A 23,268-nucleotide genomic window follows, 5' to 3' on the forward strand; every position below is an offset into this window, starting at 1 on the left:
AACAGCATCAGCAGCAGCATCAGCAGTAGTAGCAACTGCATCAGCAGTCATAGTAGCAGCATCAGCAGTAGCAGCATCAGCAGCAACATCATCATCAGCAGCAGTAGTAGTAGTAACAGCATCATCAGCTGCAGTAGCATCAGCAGTGGTAGCATCATCATCATCAGCTGTAGCATCAGCAGTGGTATCAGCATCAACAGCATCATCAACTGCAGTAGCATCAGCAGTGGCATCAGCATCATCAACAGCATCATCATCAGCTGCAGTAGCATCAGCATCATCAACAGCATCATCATCAGCAGTGGTATCAGCATGATCATCAGCTGCAGTAGCATCAGCAGTGGTATCAGCATCACCAGCATCATCATCAGCTGCAGTAGCATCAGCAGTGGTATCAGCATCATCATCAGCAGTGGTATCAGCATCATCAGCGTCATCATCAGCTGCAGTAGCATCAGCAGTGGTATCAGCATCATCAGCAGCAGTGGTATCAGCATCATCATCAGCAGTGGTATCAGCATCATCATCAGCAGTGGTATCAGCATCATCAGCGTCAGCATCTGCTGCAGTAGCATCAGCAGTGGTATCAGCATCATCATCAGCAGTGGTATCAGCATCATCAGCGTCATCATCAGCTGCAGTAGCATCAGCAGTGGTATCATCATCATCAGCAGTGGTATCATCATCATCAGCAGCAGTGGTATCAGCATCATCATCATCAGCAGTGGTATCAGCATCATCAGCGCCATCATCAGCTGCAGTAGCATCAGCAGTGGTATCAGCATCATCATCAGCAGTGGTATCAGCATCATCAGCGTCATCATCAGCTGCAGTAGCATCAGCAGTGGTATCAGCATCATCATCATCAGCAGTGGTATCAGCATCATCAGCGTCATCATCAGCTGCAGTAGCATCAGCAGTGGTATCAGCATCATCATCAGCAGTGGTATCAGCATCATCAGCGTCAGCATCTGCTGCAGTAGCATCAGCAGTGGTATCAGCATCATCAGGAGCAGTGGTATCAGCATCATCAGCGTCATAATCAGCTGCAGTAGCATCAGCAGTGGTATCATCATCAGCAGTGGTGTCAGCATCATCATCATCAGCAGTGGTATCAGCATCATCATCAGCAGCAGTGGTATCAGCATCATCATGATAATGATCACCACCACCACCACCACTCTCCCTGTCTGTGCCCCCAGCACGGCTCGCTCAATGGCTACCACAAGACTCACGCCTTGCGGGAGAGAGCTCGCAAGCTATCTCAGGGTATCCTCATCATCAGGTGATCACTCACCACGCACTCACCACTCACTCACCACTCACTCACCACTCACTCACTCACCACTCACTCGCTCGCTCACTCACTCACCACTCACCACTCACTCACCACTCACTCACTCACCACTCACCACTCACTCACTCACCACTCACTCACCACTCACTCACCACTCACTCGCTCACCACTCACTCGCTCACTCACCACTCAATCACTCACCACTCACTCACCACTCACTCACCACTCACCACTCACTCGCTCACTCGCTCACTCACTTGCTCACCACTCACTCACTTACCACTCACTCACTCAACCACTCACTCGCTCACTTACCACTCACTCACCACTCACTCACTCACTCACCACTCACTCACTCACCACTCACTCACTCACTCACCACTCGCTCACCACTCACTCACTCGCTCACTCACCACTCACTCACTCACCACTCACCCACTCACTCACCCACTCACTCACCACTCACTCACCACTCACTCACTCACCACTCACTCACTCACCACTCACTCGCTCACTCGCTCACTCACTCACCACTCACTCACCCACTCACCACTCACTCACCACTCACTCACTCGCTCACTCGCTCACCACTCACTCACCACTCACTCACCACTCACTCGCTCACTCGCTCACTCACTTGCTCACCACTCACTCACTTACCACTCACTCACTCAACCACTCACTCGCTCACTTACCACTCACTCACCACTCACTCACCACTCACCACTCACTCGCTCACCACTCACTCGCTCACTCACTCACCACTCACTCACCACTCACTCACCACTCACTCAACCACTCACCACTCACTCACCACTCACTCACCACTCACTCACCACTCACACTCACTCGCTCACCACTCACTCACTACTCACCACTCACTCGCTCACTTACCACTCACTCACCACTCACTCACTCACCACTCACTCGCTCATCACTCGCTCACTCACTCACCACTCACTCACCACTCACTCACCACTCACTCACTCACTCACCACTCACTCACCACTCACTCACCACTCACTCACTCGCTCACCACTCACTCGCTCACCACTCACTCGCTCACTCACCACTCAATCACTCACCACTCACTCACCACTCACTCACCACTCACCACTCACTCGCTCACTCGCTCACTCACTTGCTCACCACTCACTCACTTACCACTCACTCACTCAACCACTCACTCGCTCACTTACCACTCACTCACCACTCACTCACTCACCACTCACCACTCACTCACCACTCACTCACCACTCACTCACCACTCGCTCAACCACTCACTCACCACTCACTCACTCACCACTCGCTCACCACTCACTCACTCGCTCACTCACCACTCACTCACCACTCACCCACTCACTCACCACTCACTCACCACTCACTCACTCACCACTCACTCACTCACCACTCACTCGCTCACTCGCTCGCTCGCTCACTCACTCACCACTCACTCACCCACTCACCACTCACTCACTCACCACTCACTCACCACTCACTCACCACTCACTCACCACTCACTCACTCGCTCACTCGCTCACCACTCACTCACCACTCACTCACCACTCACCACTCACTCGCTCACTCGCTCACTCACTTGCTCACCACTCACTCACTTACCACTCACTCACTCAACCACTCACTCGCTCACTTACCACTCACTCACTCACCACTCACCACTCACTCGCTCACCACTCACTCGCTCACTCACTCACCACTCACTCACCACTCACTCACCACTCACTCAACCACTCACCACTCACTCACTCACCACTCACCACTCACTCACCACTCACTCACCACTCACTCACCACTCACTCACCACTCACTCACACTCACTCGCTCACCACTCACTCACCACTCACCACTCACTCACCACTCACCACTCACTCACCACTCGCTCACCACTCACTCACCACTCACCACTCACTCGCTCACTTACCACTCACTCACCACTCACTCACTCACTCACCACTCACTCGCTCACCACTCACTCGCTCACTCACTCACCACTCACTCACCACTCACTCACTCACCACTCACTCACCACTCACTCAACCACTCACCACTCACTCACTCACCACTCACTCACCACTCACTCACCACTCACTCACCACTCACTCACTCGCTCACTCGCTCACTCACTCGCTCACTCGCTCACCACTCACTCACTTACCACTCACTTACCACTCACTCACTCACTCACCACTCACTCACTCACTCACCACTCACTCACCACTCACTCACCACTCACTCGCTCGCTCGCTCACTCACTCACCACTCACTCACCACTCACCACTCACTCACTCACCACTCACCACTCACTCGCTCACTCGCTCGCTCACTCACTCACCACTCACCACTCACTCGCTCACTCACTCGCTCACTACTCACTCACTCGCTCACCACTCACCACTCACTCACCACTCACTCGCTCACTCGCTCACTCACTCGCTCACTCACCACTCACTCACTCACTCACCACTCACTCACCACTCACTCACCACTCACTCACCACTCACTCACTCACCACTCACTCACCACTCACTCAGCACTCACCGCTCACTCGCTCACTCACTCACTCACCACTCACTCACCACTCACTCACCACTCACCACTCACTCACCACTCACTCACTTACTCACCACTCACTCACCACTCACTCACCACTCACTCACTCGCTCGCTCGCTCACTCACCACTCACTCACCACTCACTCACTCGCTCACTCACCACTCACTCGCTCACCACTCACTCACTCACCACTCACCACTCACTCACTCGCTCACCAACTCACTCACTCACCACTCACTCACCACTCACTCACCACTCACTCACTCACACCACTCACTCACCACTCACTCGCTCGCTCACTCACCACTCACTCACCACTCACTCACCACTCACTCGCTCACTCACCACTCACCACTCACTCACCACTCACTCACCACTCACTCACCACTCACTCACCACTCACTCACCACTCACCACTCACCACTCACTCGCTCACTCGCTCGCTCACTCACTCACCACTCACTCACCACTCACTCGCTCACTCACTCGCTCACCACTCACTCACTTACCACTCACTCACCACTCACTCACCACTCACTCGCTCACTCGCTCACTCACTCTCACTAACCACTCACTCGCTCACTCGCTCACTCACTCACTAACCACTCACTCACCACTCACTCACCACTCACTCGCTCACTCGCTCACTCACCACTCACTCATCACTCACTCACCACTCACTCACTCGCTCACACTCACTCACCACTCACTCCTACTCACTCACCACTCACTCGCTCGTCACTGACTCACTCGCTCACCACTTGGTCATCGCACACTCACCAACTCACTCATCCACTCACCACTCAATTACAACTCACCAGCACCGCTCACCACCGCTCACCACCGCTCACCCCGGTGATGCTGTGTGTGGTGGTGCAGGTTTGAGATGCCCTACAACATCTGGTGTGACGGCTGTGGAAACCACATCGGCATGGGTAACCTTACCAACAACCTCTACCACTACCACCAACGTTACCACTACCACCAACGTTACCACTACCACCAACGTTACCACTACCACCAACGTTACCACTACCACCAACTCTACCACTACCAACAACTCTACCACTACCACCAACTCTACCACTACCCTTACCACTATCACTACCCTTACCCCTACCCTTACCACTACCCTTACCACTACCCTTACCACTACCCCTACCCTTACTACTACCCTTACCACTACCACTACTTTACCACTACCCTTACCACTACCCTTACCACTACCACTACCCTTACCACTACCCTTACCACTACCCTTACCACTACGCTTACCACTACCCTTACCACTACCCTTACCACTACCACTACCCTTACCACTACCCTTACCACTACCCTTACCACTACCCTTACCACTACCACTACCCTTACCACTACCCTTACTACTACCACTACCCTTACCACTACTACTACCCTTACCACTACCACTACCCTTACCACTACCCTTACCACTACTACTACCTTTACCACTACCACTACCCGTACCACTACCCTTACCACTACCCTTACCACTACCCTTACCACTACCACTACCCTTACCACTACCCTTACCACTACCCTTACCACTACCACTACCCTTACCACTACCCTTACTACTACCACTACCCTTACCACCAACTTTACCATTACCACTACCCTTACCACTACCACTACCCTTACCACCAACTTTACCACCAACTTTACCACCAACTTTACCACTACCACGACGCCATCTAATACCACTACCCCTACACCTAACCCTACAACATCTGTGTCTATGTGTATGTGACTATGTGTGTGTCTATGTGTGTGTCTGTGTGTTTGTGTCTATGTGTATGTGTCTATGTGTGTGTCTGTGTGTTTGTGTCTATGTGTATGTGTCTATGTGTGTGTGTGTCTGTCTGTGTGTGTCTGGCCTCAAGGTGCACATAGCCTGGCACAAGTGTCGTGGTGACGTCACCGCCACTTAGTGGCGAATAGCGGTTGTTGTGTCTATATGTGTCTGTGTGTCTGTGTGTGTGTCTATGTGTGTCTATGTGTGTCTGTGTGTCTGTGTGTGTGTGTCTGTGTGTGTGTGTGTGTGTCTGTGTGTGTGTGTGTCTGTGTGTGTGTGTCTATATGTGTCTGTGTGTCTATGTGTGTGTCTGTGTGTGTGTCTATGTGTGTGTCTGTGTGTGTGGGAATGTCTGTGTGTCTATGTGTGTCTGTGTGTGGTGTTATGTGTGTCTATGTGTGTGTCTATGTGTGTGTGTCTGTGTGTGTCTGTGTGTGTGTCTATATGTGTGTGTGTCTGTGTGTGTGTCTATGTGTGTATGTCTGTGTGTGTGTGTCTGTGTGTGTGTGTCTATATATGTGTGTGTCTATATGTGTGTGTCTATGTCTGTCTATGTGTATGTGTCTATGTGTGTGTGTGTCTATGTGTGTGTGTGTGTAGGTGTACGATACAATGCAGAGAAGAAGAAAGTTGGTAACTACTACACCACTCCTATATACAGGTACACACACGGTGGTGAGTGGTGGGTGGGTGGGTGGTGAGTGTGTGTGTCAATGGTGAGTGTGTGTGTCAATGGTGAGTGTGTGTGTCAATGGTGAGTGGTGGGTGGGTGGGTGGTGAGTGTGTGTGTGTGTCAATGGTGAGTGCCTGTGAGTGGTGAGTGTGTGAGTGAATGTGAGTGTGTGTATGTGTGAGTGAATGTGAGTGTGTGAGTGAATGTGAGTGTGTGAATGTGTGAGTGGTAAGTGAGTGAGTGAATGTGAGTGTGTGAGTGAATGTAGTGTGTGTATGTGTGAGTGTGTGAGTGAATGTGAGTGTGTGTGAGTGAATGTGAGTGAATGTGAGTGAATGTGAGTGTGTGTATGTGTGAGTGAATGTGAGTGTGTGTATGTGTGAGTGGTAAGTGAGTGAGTGAATGTGAGTGTGTGAGTGAATGTAGTGTGTGTGAGTGAATGTGAGTGTGTGAGTGAATGTGAGTGGTAAGTGAGTGAGTGAATGTGTATTTGTGAGTGAATGTGATTGTGTGTGTGTGTGAGTGGTGAGTGTGTGAGTGAATGTGAGTGTGTGTATGTGTGAGTGAATGTGAGTGTGTGAGTGAATGTGAGTGTGTGTATGTGTGAGTGAATGTGAGTGTGTGAGTGTGTGTGAGTGAATGTGAGTGTGTGAGTGAATGTGAGTGTGTGTATGTGTGAGTGGTAAGTGAGTGAGTGAATGTGAGTGTGTGTATGTGTGAGTGTGTGAGTGAATGTGAGTGTGTGTATGTGTGAGTGTGTGAGTGAATGTGAGTGTGTGTACGTGTGAGTGGTAAGTAGTAAGTAGTGAGTGTGGGAGTGGTAGTGTAGTGGTTAGCGCTACGCTGTGCTATGAACCTGGCGACCTGGGTTCGATTCCAGCTCACGGCCAACACCGCCAGTGACGATTATCTGAACCGGTCCTGGGTCTCCCTTAGGTCGACTCAGCCTCAAATGAGTACCTGGTGCGGTGTGTAAACATCGCCACTCGGGGAGACAAAGGCGGCCGGGCGTGGTGTTGGCCACCCACCCCCTCGTGTACCGTTCCGGCCTTCATAGGTGCTCGCTAACAGCACTTGCCCCTACAGTCTGTTAAGGCTATATGGGGGATCTTTATCTTTATGTATGTGTGTATATGTGTGCGTGTGTTTGTGCGTGCGTGTATATGTGTGTGTATATGTGTGTGTATGTCTGGACCACTGGACAGGTTCCGCAGGATTGGAAGGATGCCCTGGTGGTCCCCCTCTTTAAGAAGGGGGACCGCACAGACTAACAACTACAGGGGCATCTCACTCCTCAGTGTGCCGGGAAAGGTCCTGGCAAGGATTATTCAACATTGCCTTGCCAGGCACGCTGAGGAGAGGCTTGCGGAGCCCAATGCGGTTTCAGGAAAGGGCGGTCCTGCACAGATGCCATATTTTCTGTCCGTCTGCTACAGCAGAGGTGTAGGGAATTCCAACACGACCTACATCTATGCTTTATTGACCTGGTCAAGGCCTATGATACCATCAGTAGGCCTGGGCTCTGGGTCGTTCTTCGTGCTTTTGGAGTCCCTGACCCTCTGCTCATGATCATTAAGGACCTTCATGATGGTGAGTGGGCCCGGGTAAAACTACGTGGCCGGGAATCAGAGCCATTCCCTGTGCACCTTGGGGTGCGACAGGGATGTCCTCTGGCTCCCACATTATTTAACATCTATTTTGACCATGTAGTTCGTGAAGCCTTCAATAGCTGTACCAGGAGAATCTCCATTTGGTACAGATATAATGGGTGGCTGATCGATGCCCGGGTGCGGTCAAGGGATGGCTCCCTATTGCTCAACCACGTTATGTATGCCGATGATTTGGTAATAGCTGCTCATTCAGAGGAGGAGTTGGAGATGCTGCTGCTGAGACTGGAGCGTGCCACTAACAGATGGGGCCTTACCATCAGCCCCACCAAAACTAACCACCTGCCTGGGTATTTTGTACCATCGACAACACTCCACCCCCACAACTCCCAATCGGTGATGGGGCAGTTGTGGAGAGAGTGGAGAGTTTCCCATACCTGGGCAGTGTGCTTATGACCGGCTCCGGTTTAACAGCAGAGGTCTCAGTCCGAATCAGTCGAGCGGCAATATCTTTTCATCGGTTGCGTAACGCTGTGTGGAAGCTACCTGGTCTGTCGCTCCGCACTAAGCTTCAGGTCTTCTCGACCACAGTCATTCCCTCCCTTCTCTACGCTTGCGAAACGTGGACCCCCTTAATGGAGCATCTTCGCCGGTTAGAAACATTTAGGCTGGCCTGCCTACGATCCATCCTGGGTTTAACCAGGCTGGATTGTGTGAGGAGCTCACAAATCCTTGAAAGATCTGGGCAAGGTCCCATCGGTGAGCTCCTCCGGCAGGCAAGGCTGTGATGGCTGGGTCATGTAGCCCGCATGCCCGGCCACTGCATGCCGAAACAGCTTTTGTTCGGCCGGATCGAGGGGGCTAAACGGGCGCGGCACGGGCTAGAGAAGAGATGGAGTGATGTGGTACAGGAGGACGTGGAGCTGAGTGGACTTGCCGATGACTGGTACCAGCGGTGTCAAGATTGGCCTCTGTGGAGGAGGCTTGTGAAGGATGCTACTGGGCAGTTGGAGGCAGTCGCCCTCCAACAACAACGGAGGGCGGAGGAGCGACGCTCAGAACAACGAGCGGAGCGCCGGGTGGCTAAAGCACAGCAGGTTGGCACAGTAGGGGGCACAGGTGGTGCATCAGCCAGTAATCTCAGTCAGTCGACCCGTGGCACCTGCTGGGTCTGCCCCGTGACCTCCTGCCAGCGGGCGTTCGACACTTCACGTGGCCTTAGGGTGCACATAGCCTGGCACAAGCGTCGTGGTGACGTCACCGCCACTTAGTGGCGAATGGCGGTTGTTGTGTGTATGTGTGTGCGTGCGTGTGCGTGTGTGTGTATGTGCGTGTGTGTGCGTGTGTGTGTATATGTGCTTGTGTGCGTGTGTGTGTGTGTTTGTTTAGGTTCCGCATGAAGTGCCACCTGTGCGTGAACTACCTGGAGATGCAGACAGACCCCGCCTCCTGTGACTACGTCATCGTGAGCGGAGCGCGCAGGAAGGAGGAGCGATGGGACGGCAACGACAACGAACAGATCCTGGCCACCGGTGGGGGACGCTCGGTCGCTCGCTCAGTTAGTCAGTCACTCAGTCAGTCAGTCAGTCACTCAGTCGCTCAGTTAGTCAGTCACTCGGTCGCTCAGTTAGTCAGTCACTCGGTCACTCAGTTAGTCAGTCACTCAGTCGCTCGCTCAGTTAATCAGTCAGTCGGTCACTCAGTCGCTCGCTCAGTTAGTCAGTCAGTCGGTCGCTCAGTTAGTCAGTCACTCGGTCGCTCAGTTAGTCAGTCACTCGGTCGCTCAGTCAGTCAGTCACTCGGTCGCTCAGTTAGTCAGTCACTCGGTCGCTCAGTTAGTCAGTCGCTCGGTCGCTCAGTTAGTCAGTCACTCGGTCACTCAGTTAGTCAGTCACTCAGTCGCTCGCTCAGTTAATCAGTCAGTCGGTCACTCAGTCGCTCGCTCAGTTAGTCAGTCAGTCGGTCGCTCAGTGAGTCACTCGGTCGCTCAGTTAGTCAGTCGCTCAGTCGCTCGCTCAGTTAGTCAGTCACTCGCTCGCTCAGTTAGTCAGTCGCTCAGTCGCTCGCTCAGTTAGTCAGTCACTCGCTCGCTCAGTTAGTCAGACGCTCGGTCGCTCGCTCAGTTAGTCAGTCACTCAGTCAGTCAGTCAGTCGGTCGCTCAGTCGCTCAGTTAGTCAGTCGCTCGGTCACTCGCTCAGTCAGTCAGTCACTCGGTCGCTCGCTCAGTTAGTCAGTCAGTCGGTCGCTCAGTGAGTCACTCGGTCGCTCAGTTAGTCAGTCGCTCGGTCGCTCGCTCAGTCAGTCAGTCACTCGGTCACTCAGTCAGTCAGTCGGTCGGTCGCTCAGTTAGTCAGTCACTCAGTCGCTCGCTCAGTTAGTCAGTCACTCAGTCGCTCAGTTAGTCAGTCACTCGGTCGCTCAGTTAGTCAGTCACTCGGTCGCTCAGTTAGTCAGTCACTCAGTCAGTCACTCAGTCGCTCAGTTAGTCAGTCACTCGCTCGCTCAGTTAGTCAGTCGCTCAGTCGCTCGCTCAGTTAGTCAGTCACTCGGTCGCTCAGTTAGTCAGTCACTCGGTCGCTCAGTTAGTCAGTCACTCAGTCGCTCAGTTAGTCAGTCGCTCGGTCGCTCAGTTAGTCAGTCACTCGGTCGCTCAGTTAGTCAGTCAGTCGGTCGCTCAGTGAGTCACTCGGTCGCTCAGTTAGTCAGTCGCTCGGTCGCTCGCTCAGTCAGTCAGTCACTCGGTCACTCAGTCAGTCAGTCGGTCGGTCGCTCAGTTAGTCAGTCACTCAGTCGCTCGCTCAGTTAGTCAGTCACTCAGTCGCTCAGTTAGTCAGTCACTCGGTCGCTCAGTTAGTCAGTCACTCGGTCGCTCAGTTAGTCAGTCACTCAGTCAGTCACTCAGTCGCTCAGTTAGTCAGTCACTCAGTCGCTCAGTTAGTCAGTCACTCGCTCGCTCAGTTAGTCAGTCGCTCAGTCGCTCGCTCAGTTAGTCAGTCACTCGGTCGCTCAGTTAGTCAGTCACTCGGTCGCTCAGTTAGTCAGTCACTCGGTCGCTCAGTTAGTCAGTCACTCAGTCGCTCAGTTAGTCAGTCGCTCGGTCGCTCAGTTAGTCAGTCACTCGGTCGCTCAGTTAGTCAGTCACTCGGTCGCTCAGTTAGTCAGTCACTCGGTCGCTCAGTCAGTCACTCGGTCGCTCAGTTAGTCAGTCACTCGGTCGCTCAGTTAGTCAGTCGCTCGGTCGCTCAGTCAGTCACTCGGTCGCTCAGTTAGTCAGTCACTCGGTCGCTCAGTTAGTCAGTCACTCGGTCGCTCAGTTAGTCAGTCGCTCGGTCGCTCAGTCAGTCACTCGGTCGCTCAGTTAGTCAGTCACTCGGTCGCTCAGTTAGTCAGTCGCTCGGTCGCTCAGTCAGTCACTCGGTCGCTCAGTTAGTCAGTCACTCGGTCGCTCAGTTAGTCAGTCACTCGGTCGCTCAGTTAGTCAGTCACTCGGTCGCTCAGTTAGTCAGTCACTCAGTCGCTCAGTTAGTCAGTCGCTCGGTCGCTCAGTTAGTCAGTCACTCGGTCGCTCAGTTAGTCAGTCACTCAGTCGCTCAGTTAGTCAGTCACTCGGTCGCTCAGTTAGTCAGTCGCTCGGTCGCTCAGTTAGTCAGTCACTCAGTCACTCAGTCAGTCACTCACTCGGTCGCTCAGTCAGTCACTCAGTCAGTCAGTCACTCACTCGGTCAGTCAGTCGCTCAGTCAGTCAGTCGCTCAGTCAGTCGCTCAGTCAATCGCTCAGTCAATCGCTGTCAATCACTTGATCGCTCAGTCACTGTCACTCACACGGTCGCTCAGTCAGGCACTCAGTCAGTCACTCACTCGCTCAGTCAGTCGTTCAGTCAGTCGCTCACTCAGTCAGTCGCTCAGTCGCTCACTCAGTCAGTCGCTCAGTCAATCGCTCAGTCGCTCACTCAGTCGCTCAGTCAGTCGCGCAGTCAGTCGCTCAGTCAGTCGCTCAGTCAGTCGCTCAGTCAGTCACTTGGTCGCTCAGTCGCTCAGTCACTCAGTCAGTCGCTCACACGGTCGCTCAGTCAGGCACTCAGTCACTCAGTCGGTCGGTCGCTCAGTCAGTCACTCTGTCGCTCAGTCAGTCGCTCACTCATTCTCTCACTCACTCGCCCATCCACCCACTCCCCCATCCACTCACTCACTCACTCGCCCATCCACTCACTCACTCCCCACCCACTCACCCACTCACTCACCCACCCACCCACCCACTCACCCACCCACTCACTCACTCACTCACCCACCCACCCACTCACCCACTCACTCCCCCACTCACTCACCCACTCACCCACTCACTCACCCTCTCCCCCACCCACCCACCCACTCACCCTCTCCCCCACCCACTCACCCACTCACCCTCTCCCCCACACACCCACCCACTCACCCTCTCCCCCACCCACCCACCCGCTCACCCTCTCCCCCACCCACCCACCCGCTCACCCTCTCCCCCACCCACCCACTCACCCTCTCCCCCACCCACCCACTCACCCTCTCCCCCACCCACTCACCCACCCACCCACTCACCCACCCACTCACCCACCCACTCACCCACTCACCCACCCACCCACTCACCCACTCACTCACCCACCCACCCTCCCACTCACCCTCCCACCCACCCTCCCACTCACCCACCCACTCCCCCACCCACCCACCCACTCTCCCACCCACCCACCCACTCACCCACCACCCCTCCCACTCACTCACCCACCCACCCACTCACCCACTCACTCACCCACCCACCCACCCACTCACCCCTCCACTCACCCACCCACTCACCCACCCACTCACCCTCCCACTCCCCCACCCACTCCCCCACCCACCCACCCACTCACTCACCCACCCACCCACTCACCCACCCACTTACCCACTCACCCACTCACCCACCCTCCCACCCACCCATTCACCCACCCACCCTCCCACCCACCCTCCCACTCACCCACTCACCCACTCACCCACCCACCCACTTACCCACTCACCCACTCACCCACTCCCCCACCCATTCACCCACCCACCCACTCACTCACCCTCTCCCCCACCCACTCACTCACTCACCCACCCACCCACCCACTTACCCACTCACCCAATCACCCACCCTCCCACCCACCAATTTACCCACCCACCCTCCCACCCACCCTCCCACTCCCCCACCCACCCACTCCCCCACCCACCCACCCACTCACTCACCCACCCACCCACCCACTCACCCTCCCACCCACTCACCCTCCCACTCACCCACCCACTCACCCACCCACTCACCCTCCCACTCCCCCACCCACTCCCCCACCCACCCACCCACTCACTCACCCACCCACCCACTCACCCACCCACTTACCCACTCACCCACTCACCCACCCTCCCACCCACCCATTCACCCACCCACCCTCCCACCCACCCTCCCACTGACCCACTCACCCACCCACCCACTCACCCACCCACTTACCCACTCACCCACTCACCCACTCCCCCACCCATTCACCCACCCACCCACTCACTCACCCTCTCCCCCACCCACTCACTCACTCACCCACCCACCCACCCACTTACCCACTCACCCAATAACCCACCCTCCCACCCACCAATTTACCCACCCACCCTCCCACCCACCCTCCCACTCCCCCACCCACCCACTCCCCCACCCACCCACCCACTCACTCACCCACTCACCCACCCACCCTCCCACTCCCCCACCCACCCTCCCACCCACTCACCCACCCTCCCACTCACCCTCCCACCCACCCACTCACTCACCCACTCACCCACCCACCCTCCCACTCCCCCACCCACCCTCCCACCCACTCACCCACCCTCCCACTCACCCACCCACCCACCCACTCACTCACCCACTCACCCACCCACCCTCCCACTCCCCACCCACCCACCCTCCCACCCACTCACCCACCCTCCCACTCACCCACCCTCCCACTCACCCACCCACCCACCCTCCCACCCACCCTCCCACTCCCCCACCCACCCACCCACCCTCCCACTCACCCACCCACCCACCCACTCACTCACCCACTCACCCACCCACCCTCCCACTCCCCCACCCACCCTCCCACCCACTCACCCACCCTCCCCCTCACCCACCCACCCACCCACTCACTCACTCACCCACTCACCCACCCACCCTCCCACTCCCCCACCCACCCTCCCACCCACTCACCCACCCTCCCACTCACCCACCCTCCCACTCACCCACCCACTCACCCACCCACTTACCCACTCACCCACTCCCCCACCCATTCACCCACCCACCCACTCACTCACCCTCTCCCCCACCCACTCACTCACTCACCCACCCACCCACCCACTTACCCACTCACCCAATAACCCACCCTCCCACCCACCAATTTACCCACCCACCCTCCCACCCACCCTCCCACTCCCCCACCCACCCACTCCCCCACCCACCCACCCACTCACTCACCCACTCACCCACCCACCCTCCCACTCCCCCACCCACCCTCCCACCCACTCACCCACCCTCCCACTCACCCACCCACCCACCCACTCACTCACCCACTCACCCACCCACCCTCCCACTCCCCCACCCACCCTCCCACTCACCCACCCACCCACCCACTCACTCACCCACTCACCCACCCACCCTCCCACTCCCCCACCCACCCTCCCACCCACTCACCCACCCTCCCACTCACCCACCCTCCCACTCACCCACCCACCCACCCACCCTCCCACCCACCCTCCCACTCCCCCACCCACCCACCCACCCTCCCACTCACCCACCCACCCACTCACTCACCCACTCACCCACCCACCCTCCCACTCCCCCACCCACCCTCCCACCCACTCACCCACCCTCCCACTAACCCACTCCCCCACCCACTCCCCCACCCACTCACCCACTCCCCCACTCACCCACCCACCCTCCCACTCACTCTCCCACCCACTCCCCCACCCACCCTCCCACTCCCCCACCCACCCACCCACTCACCCACTCACCCTCCCACTCCCCCACCCACCCACTCACCCACCCACCCTCCCACCCACTCACCCACCCACCCACCCACTCCCCCACCCACTCACCCCCCCACCCACTCACCCACTCACCCCACTCACTCACCCTCCCACCCACCCTCCCACTCTCCCCCCGTGTCTCAGAGCACGAGGAGAAGCGGCGGCTGGAGACGGACGCCATGTACCGCCTGGAGCACGGCGACCGTGACCGGGCCAAGCTTGCGGCCGCCGCCCCGTCGCTGGCCCGGCTGGTGGCCCTCCGCTCGGCACGTCGGCACGACGGGGACGCCAACAGCCTGGCACGGCGGAGATTCCGGGTGAGGGGTCGTGAGCTGCCACCACTGCTGACTCCACCACCACTAACACCACCTGAACCACCACTTACACCACTAACACCACTACCTACACCACTACCTGAACCACCTACACCACCACCTACACCACCACTAACACCACCTGAACCACCACTAACACCACTAACACCACCACTATCACCACCACCTACACCACCACTAACACCACCTGAACCACCACTAACACCACTACCTACACCACCACTAACACCACTAACACCACCTGAACCACCACTTACACCACTACCTACACCACCACCTACACCACCACTAACACCACCACTAACACCACTAACACCACTAACACCACCACTTACACCACCACTATCACCACTTACACCACCACTAACACCACTACCTACACCACCACTAACACCACCTACACCACCTACACCACCACTAACACCACCTGAACCACCACCTACACCACTAACACCACTACCTACACCACCACCTACACCACCTACACCACCACCTACACCACTACCTGAACCACCTACACCACTACCTGAACCACCTACACCACTACCTGAACCACCTACACCACCACCTACACCACCACTAACACCACCACTAACACCACTATCACCACTAACACCACTAACACCACCACTAACACCACCACTAACACCACCACTAACACCACCACTAACACCACCACTAACACCACCACCTACACCACCACTAACACCACCACCTACACCACCACTAACACCACCACTAACACCACCACTAACACCACTATCACCACTATCACCACTAACACCACCACTAACACCACTAACACCACCACTAACACCACCACTAACACCACCACTAACACCACCACTAACACCACCACTATCACCACTAACACCACTAACACCACCACTTACACCACTAACACCACCACTATCACCACTAACACCACTAACACCACCACTAACACCACTAACACCACTTACACCACCACTAACACCACTAACACCACCACTAACACCACTAACACCACCACTAACACCACTAACACCACCACTATCACCACTTACACCACTTACACCACTACATGCACCACCTACACCACTTACACCACCACTACCACCACTTACACCACCACTACCACCACCTACACCACCACTACCACCACTACCACCACCTACACCACCGCTACCTACACCACCACTACCACCACTGCCTACACCACCTACACCACCACTACCACCACTACCTGCACCACCTACACCACCACTACCACCACTACCACCACCACTACCACCACCTACATCACCACTATCACCACTACCACCACTTACACCACCACTACCACCACTTACACCACCACTACCACCACTTACACCACCACTACCACCACTACTACCACCTACACCACCACTACCTGCACACCTACACCACCACTACCACCACTACCACCACCTACACCACCACTACCACCACTACCTGCACCACCTACACCACCACTACCACCACTTACACCACCACTACCACCGCTACCACCACCTACACCACCACTACCACCACCTACACCACCACTCTCACCTCTACCACCACCTACACCACCACTATCACCACTACCTACACCACCTACACCACCACTACCACCACTACCTACACCACCTACACCACCACTACCACCACTTACACCACCACTACCACCGCTACCACCACCTACACCACCACTACCACCACTACCACCACCTACACCACCACTACCACCACTACCACCACTACCACCTCTACCACCACTTACACCACCACTACCTACACCACCTACACCACCTATACCACTACCACCTCTACCACCACTTACACCACCACTACCTACACCACCTACACCACCACTACCACCTACACCACCACTACCACCACTTACACCACCACTTACACCACTACCACCACCTACACCACCACTACCTACACCACCTACACCACCACTACCACCACTACCACCACCACTACCACGTCTACCACCACTTACACCACCACTACCTACACCAGCTACACCACCACTATCACCACTACCATCACTTACACCACCACTACCTACACCACCACTACCACCACTTACACCACCACTACCACCACCTACACCACCACTACCACCACCTACACCACCACTCTCACCTCTACCACCACCTACACCACCACTATCACCACTACCTACACCACCTACACCACCACTACCTACACCACCTACACCACCACTACCACCACTTACACCACCACTACCACCACCTACACCACCACTACCACCACCTACACCACCACTATCACCACTACCACCACCATCACCACCACTACCTACACCACCTACACCACCAATATCACCACTACCTACACCACCACTACCACCACTACCACCACCTACACCACCACCACTGCCACCACTACCACCACCTACACCACCACCCCTACTATCACTACCACCACCACTACAACCACCACCACTACCACTACCACCACGACTAACACGACCACCACCACTATCACCACCACCACTACCACCGCCACTACCACCACGACTAACACCACCATCACCACCACTACCACCACGACTAACACGACCACCACCACTATCACCACCACCACCACTACTACCACCACGACTAACACGACCACCACCACTACCACCACTACCACCACCACTAACACCACTACCAACACCACTACCACCACCACCACTAACACCACCATCACCACTACCACCACCACCACCACCACTCACACCACTAACACCACCACTACCACCACCACCACCACCACTCACACCACTAACACCACCACTACCACCACCACCACCACTCACACCACTAACACCACCATCACCACTACCACCACCACCACCACCACCACTCACACCACTAACACCACCACTACCACCACGTCTACAGGAAGAGAAGCGTGCCCGGAGTGATGCGGAGGCTTCCATGGTGGCCGAGCAGAAGAGAGCCGGAGTCTCCATTCCTCTCCTGCCGCTCAGCGATGAGGACCGCAGACTGGCGTCACTCATCACGTTACACAGTAAACACAGTGAGTCACTCATCACGTTACACAGTGAGTCACTCATCACAGTGAGTCACTCATCACAGTGAGTCACTCATCACAGTGAGTCACTCATCACACTACACAGTAAACACAGTGAGTCACTCATCACGTTACACAGTGAGTCACTCATCACAGTGAGTCACTCTACACACTACACAGTAAACACAGTGAGTCACTCATCACAGTGAGTCACTCATCACAGTGAGTCACTCATCACACTACACAGTAAACACAGTGAGTCACTCATCACAGTGAGTCACTCATCACTCATCACAGCAAGCACAGTGAGTCACTCTACACTCATTACGTTACACAGTAAACACAGTGAGTCACTCTACACAGTGAGCACAGTGAGTCACTCTACACAGTGAGTCACTCATCACTCATCACGTTACACAGTGAGTCACTCATCACTCATCACACTACACAGCAAGCACAGTGAGTCACTCATCACAGTGAGTCACTCATCACAGTGAGTCACTCATCACAGTGAGTCACTCATCACAGTGAGTCACTCATCACGTTACACAGTGAGTCACTCTACACAGTGAGTCACTCATCACTCTACACAGTGAGTCACTCATCACTCTACACAGTGAGTCACTCATCACTCTACACAGTGAGTCACTCTTCACGTTACACAGTGAGTCACTCTACACACTACACAGTGAGTCACTCATCACTCTACACAGTGAGTCACTCATCACTCTACACAGTGAGTCACTCTACACAGTGAGTCACTCATCACTCTACACAGTGAGTCACTCATCACGCTACACAGTGAGTCACTCATCACGCTACACAGTGAGTCACTCATCACTCTACACAGTGAGTCACACTACACAGTGAGTCACTCATCACTCTACACAGTGAGTCACTCATCACTCTACACAGTGAGACACACTACACAGTGAGTCACTCATCACTCTACACAGTGAGTCACTCATCACGCTACACAGTGAGTCACTCATCACGCTACACAGTGAGTCACTCATCACTCTACACAGTGAGTCACTCATCACTCTACACAGTGAGTCACTCATCACTCTACACAGTGAGTCACTCATCACTCTACACAGTGAGTCACTCATCACTCTACACAGTGAGTCACTCATCACTCTACACAGTGAGTCACTCTACACAGTGAGTCACTCATCACTCTACACAGTGAGTCACTCATCACGCTACACAGTGAGTCACTCATCACGCTACACAGTGAGTCACTCATCACTCTACACAGTGAGTCACTCATCACTCTACACAGTGAGTCACTCATCACTCTACACAGTGAGTCACTCATCACTCTACACAGTGAGTCACTCTACACGCTACACAGTGAGTCACTCATCACGTTACACAGTGAGTCACTCATCACTCTACACAGTGAGTCACTCATCACTCTACACAGTGAGTCACTCATCACTCTACGCAGTGAGTCACTCATCACTCTACACTCTACACAGTGAGTCACTCATCACTCTACACAGTGAGTCACTCATCACTCTACACAGTGAGTCACTCATCACTCTACACAGTGAGTCACTCATCACTCTACACAGTGAGTCACTCATCACTCTACACAGTGAGTCACTCATCACTCTACACAGTGAGTCACTCATCACTCTACACAGTGAGTCACTCATCACGCTACACAGTGAGTCACTCATCACTCTACACAGTGAGTCACCCATCACTCTACACAGTGAGTCACTCATCACTCTACACAGTGAGTCACTCATCACTCTACACAGTGAGTCACTCATCACTCTACACAGTGAGTCACTCATCACTCTACACAGTGAGTCACTCATCACTCTACACAGTGAGTCACTCATCACTCTACACAGTGAGTCACTTTACACGCTACACAGTGAGTCACTCATCACGTTACACAGTGAGTCACTCATCACTCTACACAGTGAGTCACTCTACACGCTACACAGTGAGTCACTCATCACGTTACACAGTGAGTCACTCATCACTCTACACAGTGAGTCACTCATCACTCTACACAGTGAGTCACTCATCACTCTACGCAGTGAGTCACTCATCACTCTACACTCTACACAGTGAGTCACTCATCACTCTACACAGTGAGTCACTCATCACTCTACACAGTGAGTCACTCATCACTCTACACAGTGAGTCACTCATCACTCTACACAGTGAGTCACTCATCACTCTACACAGTGAGTCACTCATCACGCTACACAGTGAGTCACTCATCACTCTACACAGTGAGTCACCCATCACTCTACACAGTGAGTCACTCATCACTCTACACAGTGAGTCACTCATCACTCTACACAGTGAGTCACTCATCACTCTACACAGTGAGTCACTCATCACTCTACACAGTGAGTCACTCATCACTCTACACAGTGAGTCACTCATCACGCTACGCAGTGAGTCACTCATCACTCTACACTCTACACAGTGAGTCACTCATCACTCTACACAGTGAGTCACTCATCACTCTACACAGTGAGTCACTCATCACTCTACACAGTGAGTCACTCATCACTCTACACAGTGAGTCACTCATCACTCTACACAGTGAGTCACTCATCACTCTACACAGTGAGTCACTCATCACTCTACACAGTGAGTCACTCATCACTCATCACTCTACACAGTGAGTCACACCATCACTCTACACAGTGAGTCACTCATCACTCTACACAGTGAGTCACTCATCACGCTACACAGTGAGTCACTCATCACTCTACACAGTGAGTCACTCATCACTCTACACAGTGAGTCACTCATCACTCTACACAGTGAGTCACTCATCACTTATCACTCTACACAGTGAGTCACTCATCACTCTACACAGTGAGTCACTCATCACTCTACACAGTGAGTCACTCATCACGCTACACAGTGAGTCACTCATCACTCTACACAGTGAGTCACTCATCACTCTACACAGTGAGTCACTCATCACTCTACACAGTGAGTCACTCATCACGTTACACAGTAAACACAGTGAGTCACTCATCACAGTGAGTCACTCATCACAGTGAGTCACTCATCACAGTGAGTCACTCATCACAGTGAGTCACTCATCACAGTGAGTCACTCATCACTCATCACAGCAAGCACAGTGAGTCACTCATCACAGTGAGTCACTCATCATGTTACACAGTGAGTCACTCATCACAGTGAGTCACTCATCACTCATCACGTTACACAGTGAGTCACTCATCACTCATCACACTACACAGCAAGCACAGTGAGTCACTCATCACAGTGAGTCACTCATCACAGTGAGTCACTCATCACAGTGAGTCACTCATCACAGTGAGTCACTCATCACGTTACACAGTGAGTCACTCTACACAGTGAGTCACTCATCACTCTACACAGTGAGTCACTCATCACTCTACACAGTGAGTCACTCATCACTCTACACAGTGAGTCACTCTTCACGTTACACAGTGAGTCACTCTACACACTACACAGTGAGTCACTCTACACGCTACACAGTGAGTCACTCATCACGTTACACAGTGAGTCACTCATCACTCTACACAGTGAGTCACTCATCACTCTACACAGTGAGTCACTCATCACTCTACGCAGTGAGTCACTCATCACTCTACACTCTACACAGTGAGTCACTCATCACTCTACACAGTGAGTCACTCATCACTCTACACAGTGAGTCACTCATCACTCTACACAGTGAGTCACTCATCACTCTACACAGTGAGTCACTCATCACTCTACACAGTGAGTCACTCATCACGCTACACAGTGAGTCACTCATCACTCTACACAGTGAGTCACCCATCACTCTACACAGTGAGTCACTCATCACTCTACACAGTGAGTCACTCATCACTCTACACAGTGAGTCACTCATCACTCTACACAGTGAGTCACTCATCACTCTACACAGTGAGTCACTCATCACTCTACACAGTGAGTCACTCATCACGCTACGCAGTGAGTCACTCATCACTCTACACTCTACACAGTGAGTCACTCATCACTCTACACAGTGAGTCACTCATCACTCTACACAGTGAGTCACTCATCACTCTACACAGTGAGTCACTCATCACTCTACACAGTGAGTCACTCATCACTCTACACAGTGAGTCACTCATCACTCTACACAGTGAGTCACTCATCACTCTACACAGTGAGTCACTCATCACTCATCACTCTACACAGTGAGTCACACCATCACTCTACACAGTGAGTCACTCATCACTCTACACAGTGAGTCACTCATCACGCTACACAGTGAGTCACTCATCACTCTACACAGTGAGTCACTCATCACTCTACACAGTGAGTCACTCATCACTCTACACAGTGAGTCACTCATCACTTATCACTCTACACAGTGAGTCACTCATCACTCTACACAGTGAGTCACTCATCACTCTACACAGTGAGTCACTCATCACGCTACACAGTGAGTCACTCATCACTCTACACAGTGAGTCACTCATCACTCTACACAGTGAGTCACTCATCACTCTACACAGTGAGTCACTCATCACGTTACACAGTAAACACAGTGAGTCACTCATCACAGTGAGTCACTCATCACAGTGAGTCACTCATCACAGTGAGTCACTCATCACAGTGAGTCACTCATCACAGTGAGTCACTCATCACTCATCACAGCAAGCACAGTGAGTCACTCATCACAGTGAGTCACTCATCATGTTACACAGTGAGTCACTCATCACAGTGAGTCACTCATCACTCATCACGTTACACAGTGAGTCACTCATCACTCATCACACTACACAGCAAGCACAGTGAGTCACTCATCACAGTGAGTCACTCATCACAGTGAGTCACTCATCACAGTGAGTCACTCATCACAGTGAGTCACTCATCACGTTACACAGTGAGTCACTCTA

At 53.8% G+C, this 23,268-nt stretch overlaps 2 protein-coding genes across 5 annotated transcripts in view; both read left to right on the forward strand.

Moving 5' to 3' along the window:
* Nucleotides 1-23,268, forward strand: part of LOC116958156 (zinc finger MYM-type protein 3-like) — a 266,666-nt gene that overhangs the window by 96,317 nt on the left and 147,081 nt on the right. The gene's annotated exons all lie outside the window — the stretch shown is intronic.
* Nucleotides 1,170-23,268, forward strand: part of YJU2B (YJU2 splicing factor homolog B) — a 30,954-nt gene continuing 8,855 nt past the window's right edge. For both annotated transcript variants that reach the window (XR_012930619.1, XM_076055907.1), the window contains exons 1-6: nucleotides 1,170-1,285; nucleotides 4,750-4,805; nucleotides 6,284-6,344; nucleotides 9,353-9,495; nucleotides 15,132-15,304; nucleotides 18,229-18,367. Coding sequence is in view for 1 of the 2 variants with exons in the window: in XM_076055907.1 (XP_075912022.1) it covers nucleotides 4,757-4,805; nucleotides 6,284-6,344; nucleotides 9,353-9,495; nucleotides 15,132-15,304; nucleotides 18,229-18,367 (565 nt within the window). In the remaining variant the exon portion in view is untranslated. The remainder of the gene's footprint in view (nucleotides 1,286-4,749; nucleotides 4,806-6,283; nucleotides 6,345-9,352; nucleotides 9,496-15,131; nucleotides 15,305-18,228; nucleotides 18,368-23,268) is intronic.

This window comes from Petromyzon marinus, chromosome 73 (assembly GCF_048934315.1).
Source record: "Petromyzon marinus isolate PM22_M1 ecotype Great Lakes invasive population chromosome 73, UKy_Petmar_22M1.pri1.0, whole genome shotgun sequence".
Classification (NCBI taxonomy): Eukaryota; Metazoa; Chordata; class Hyperoartia; order Petromyzontiformes; family Petromyzontidae; genus Petromyzon; species Petromyzon marinus.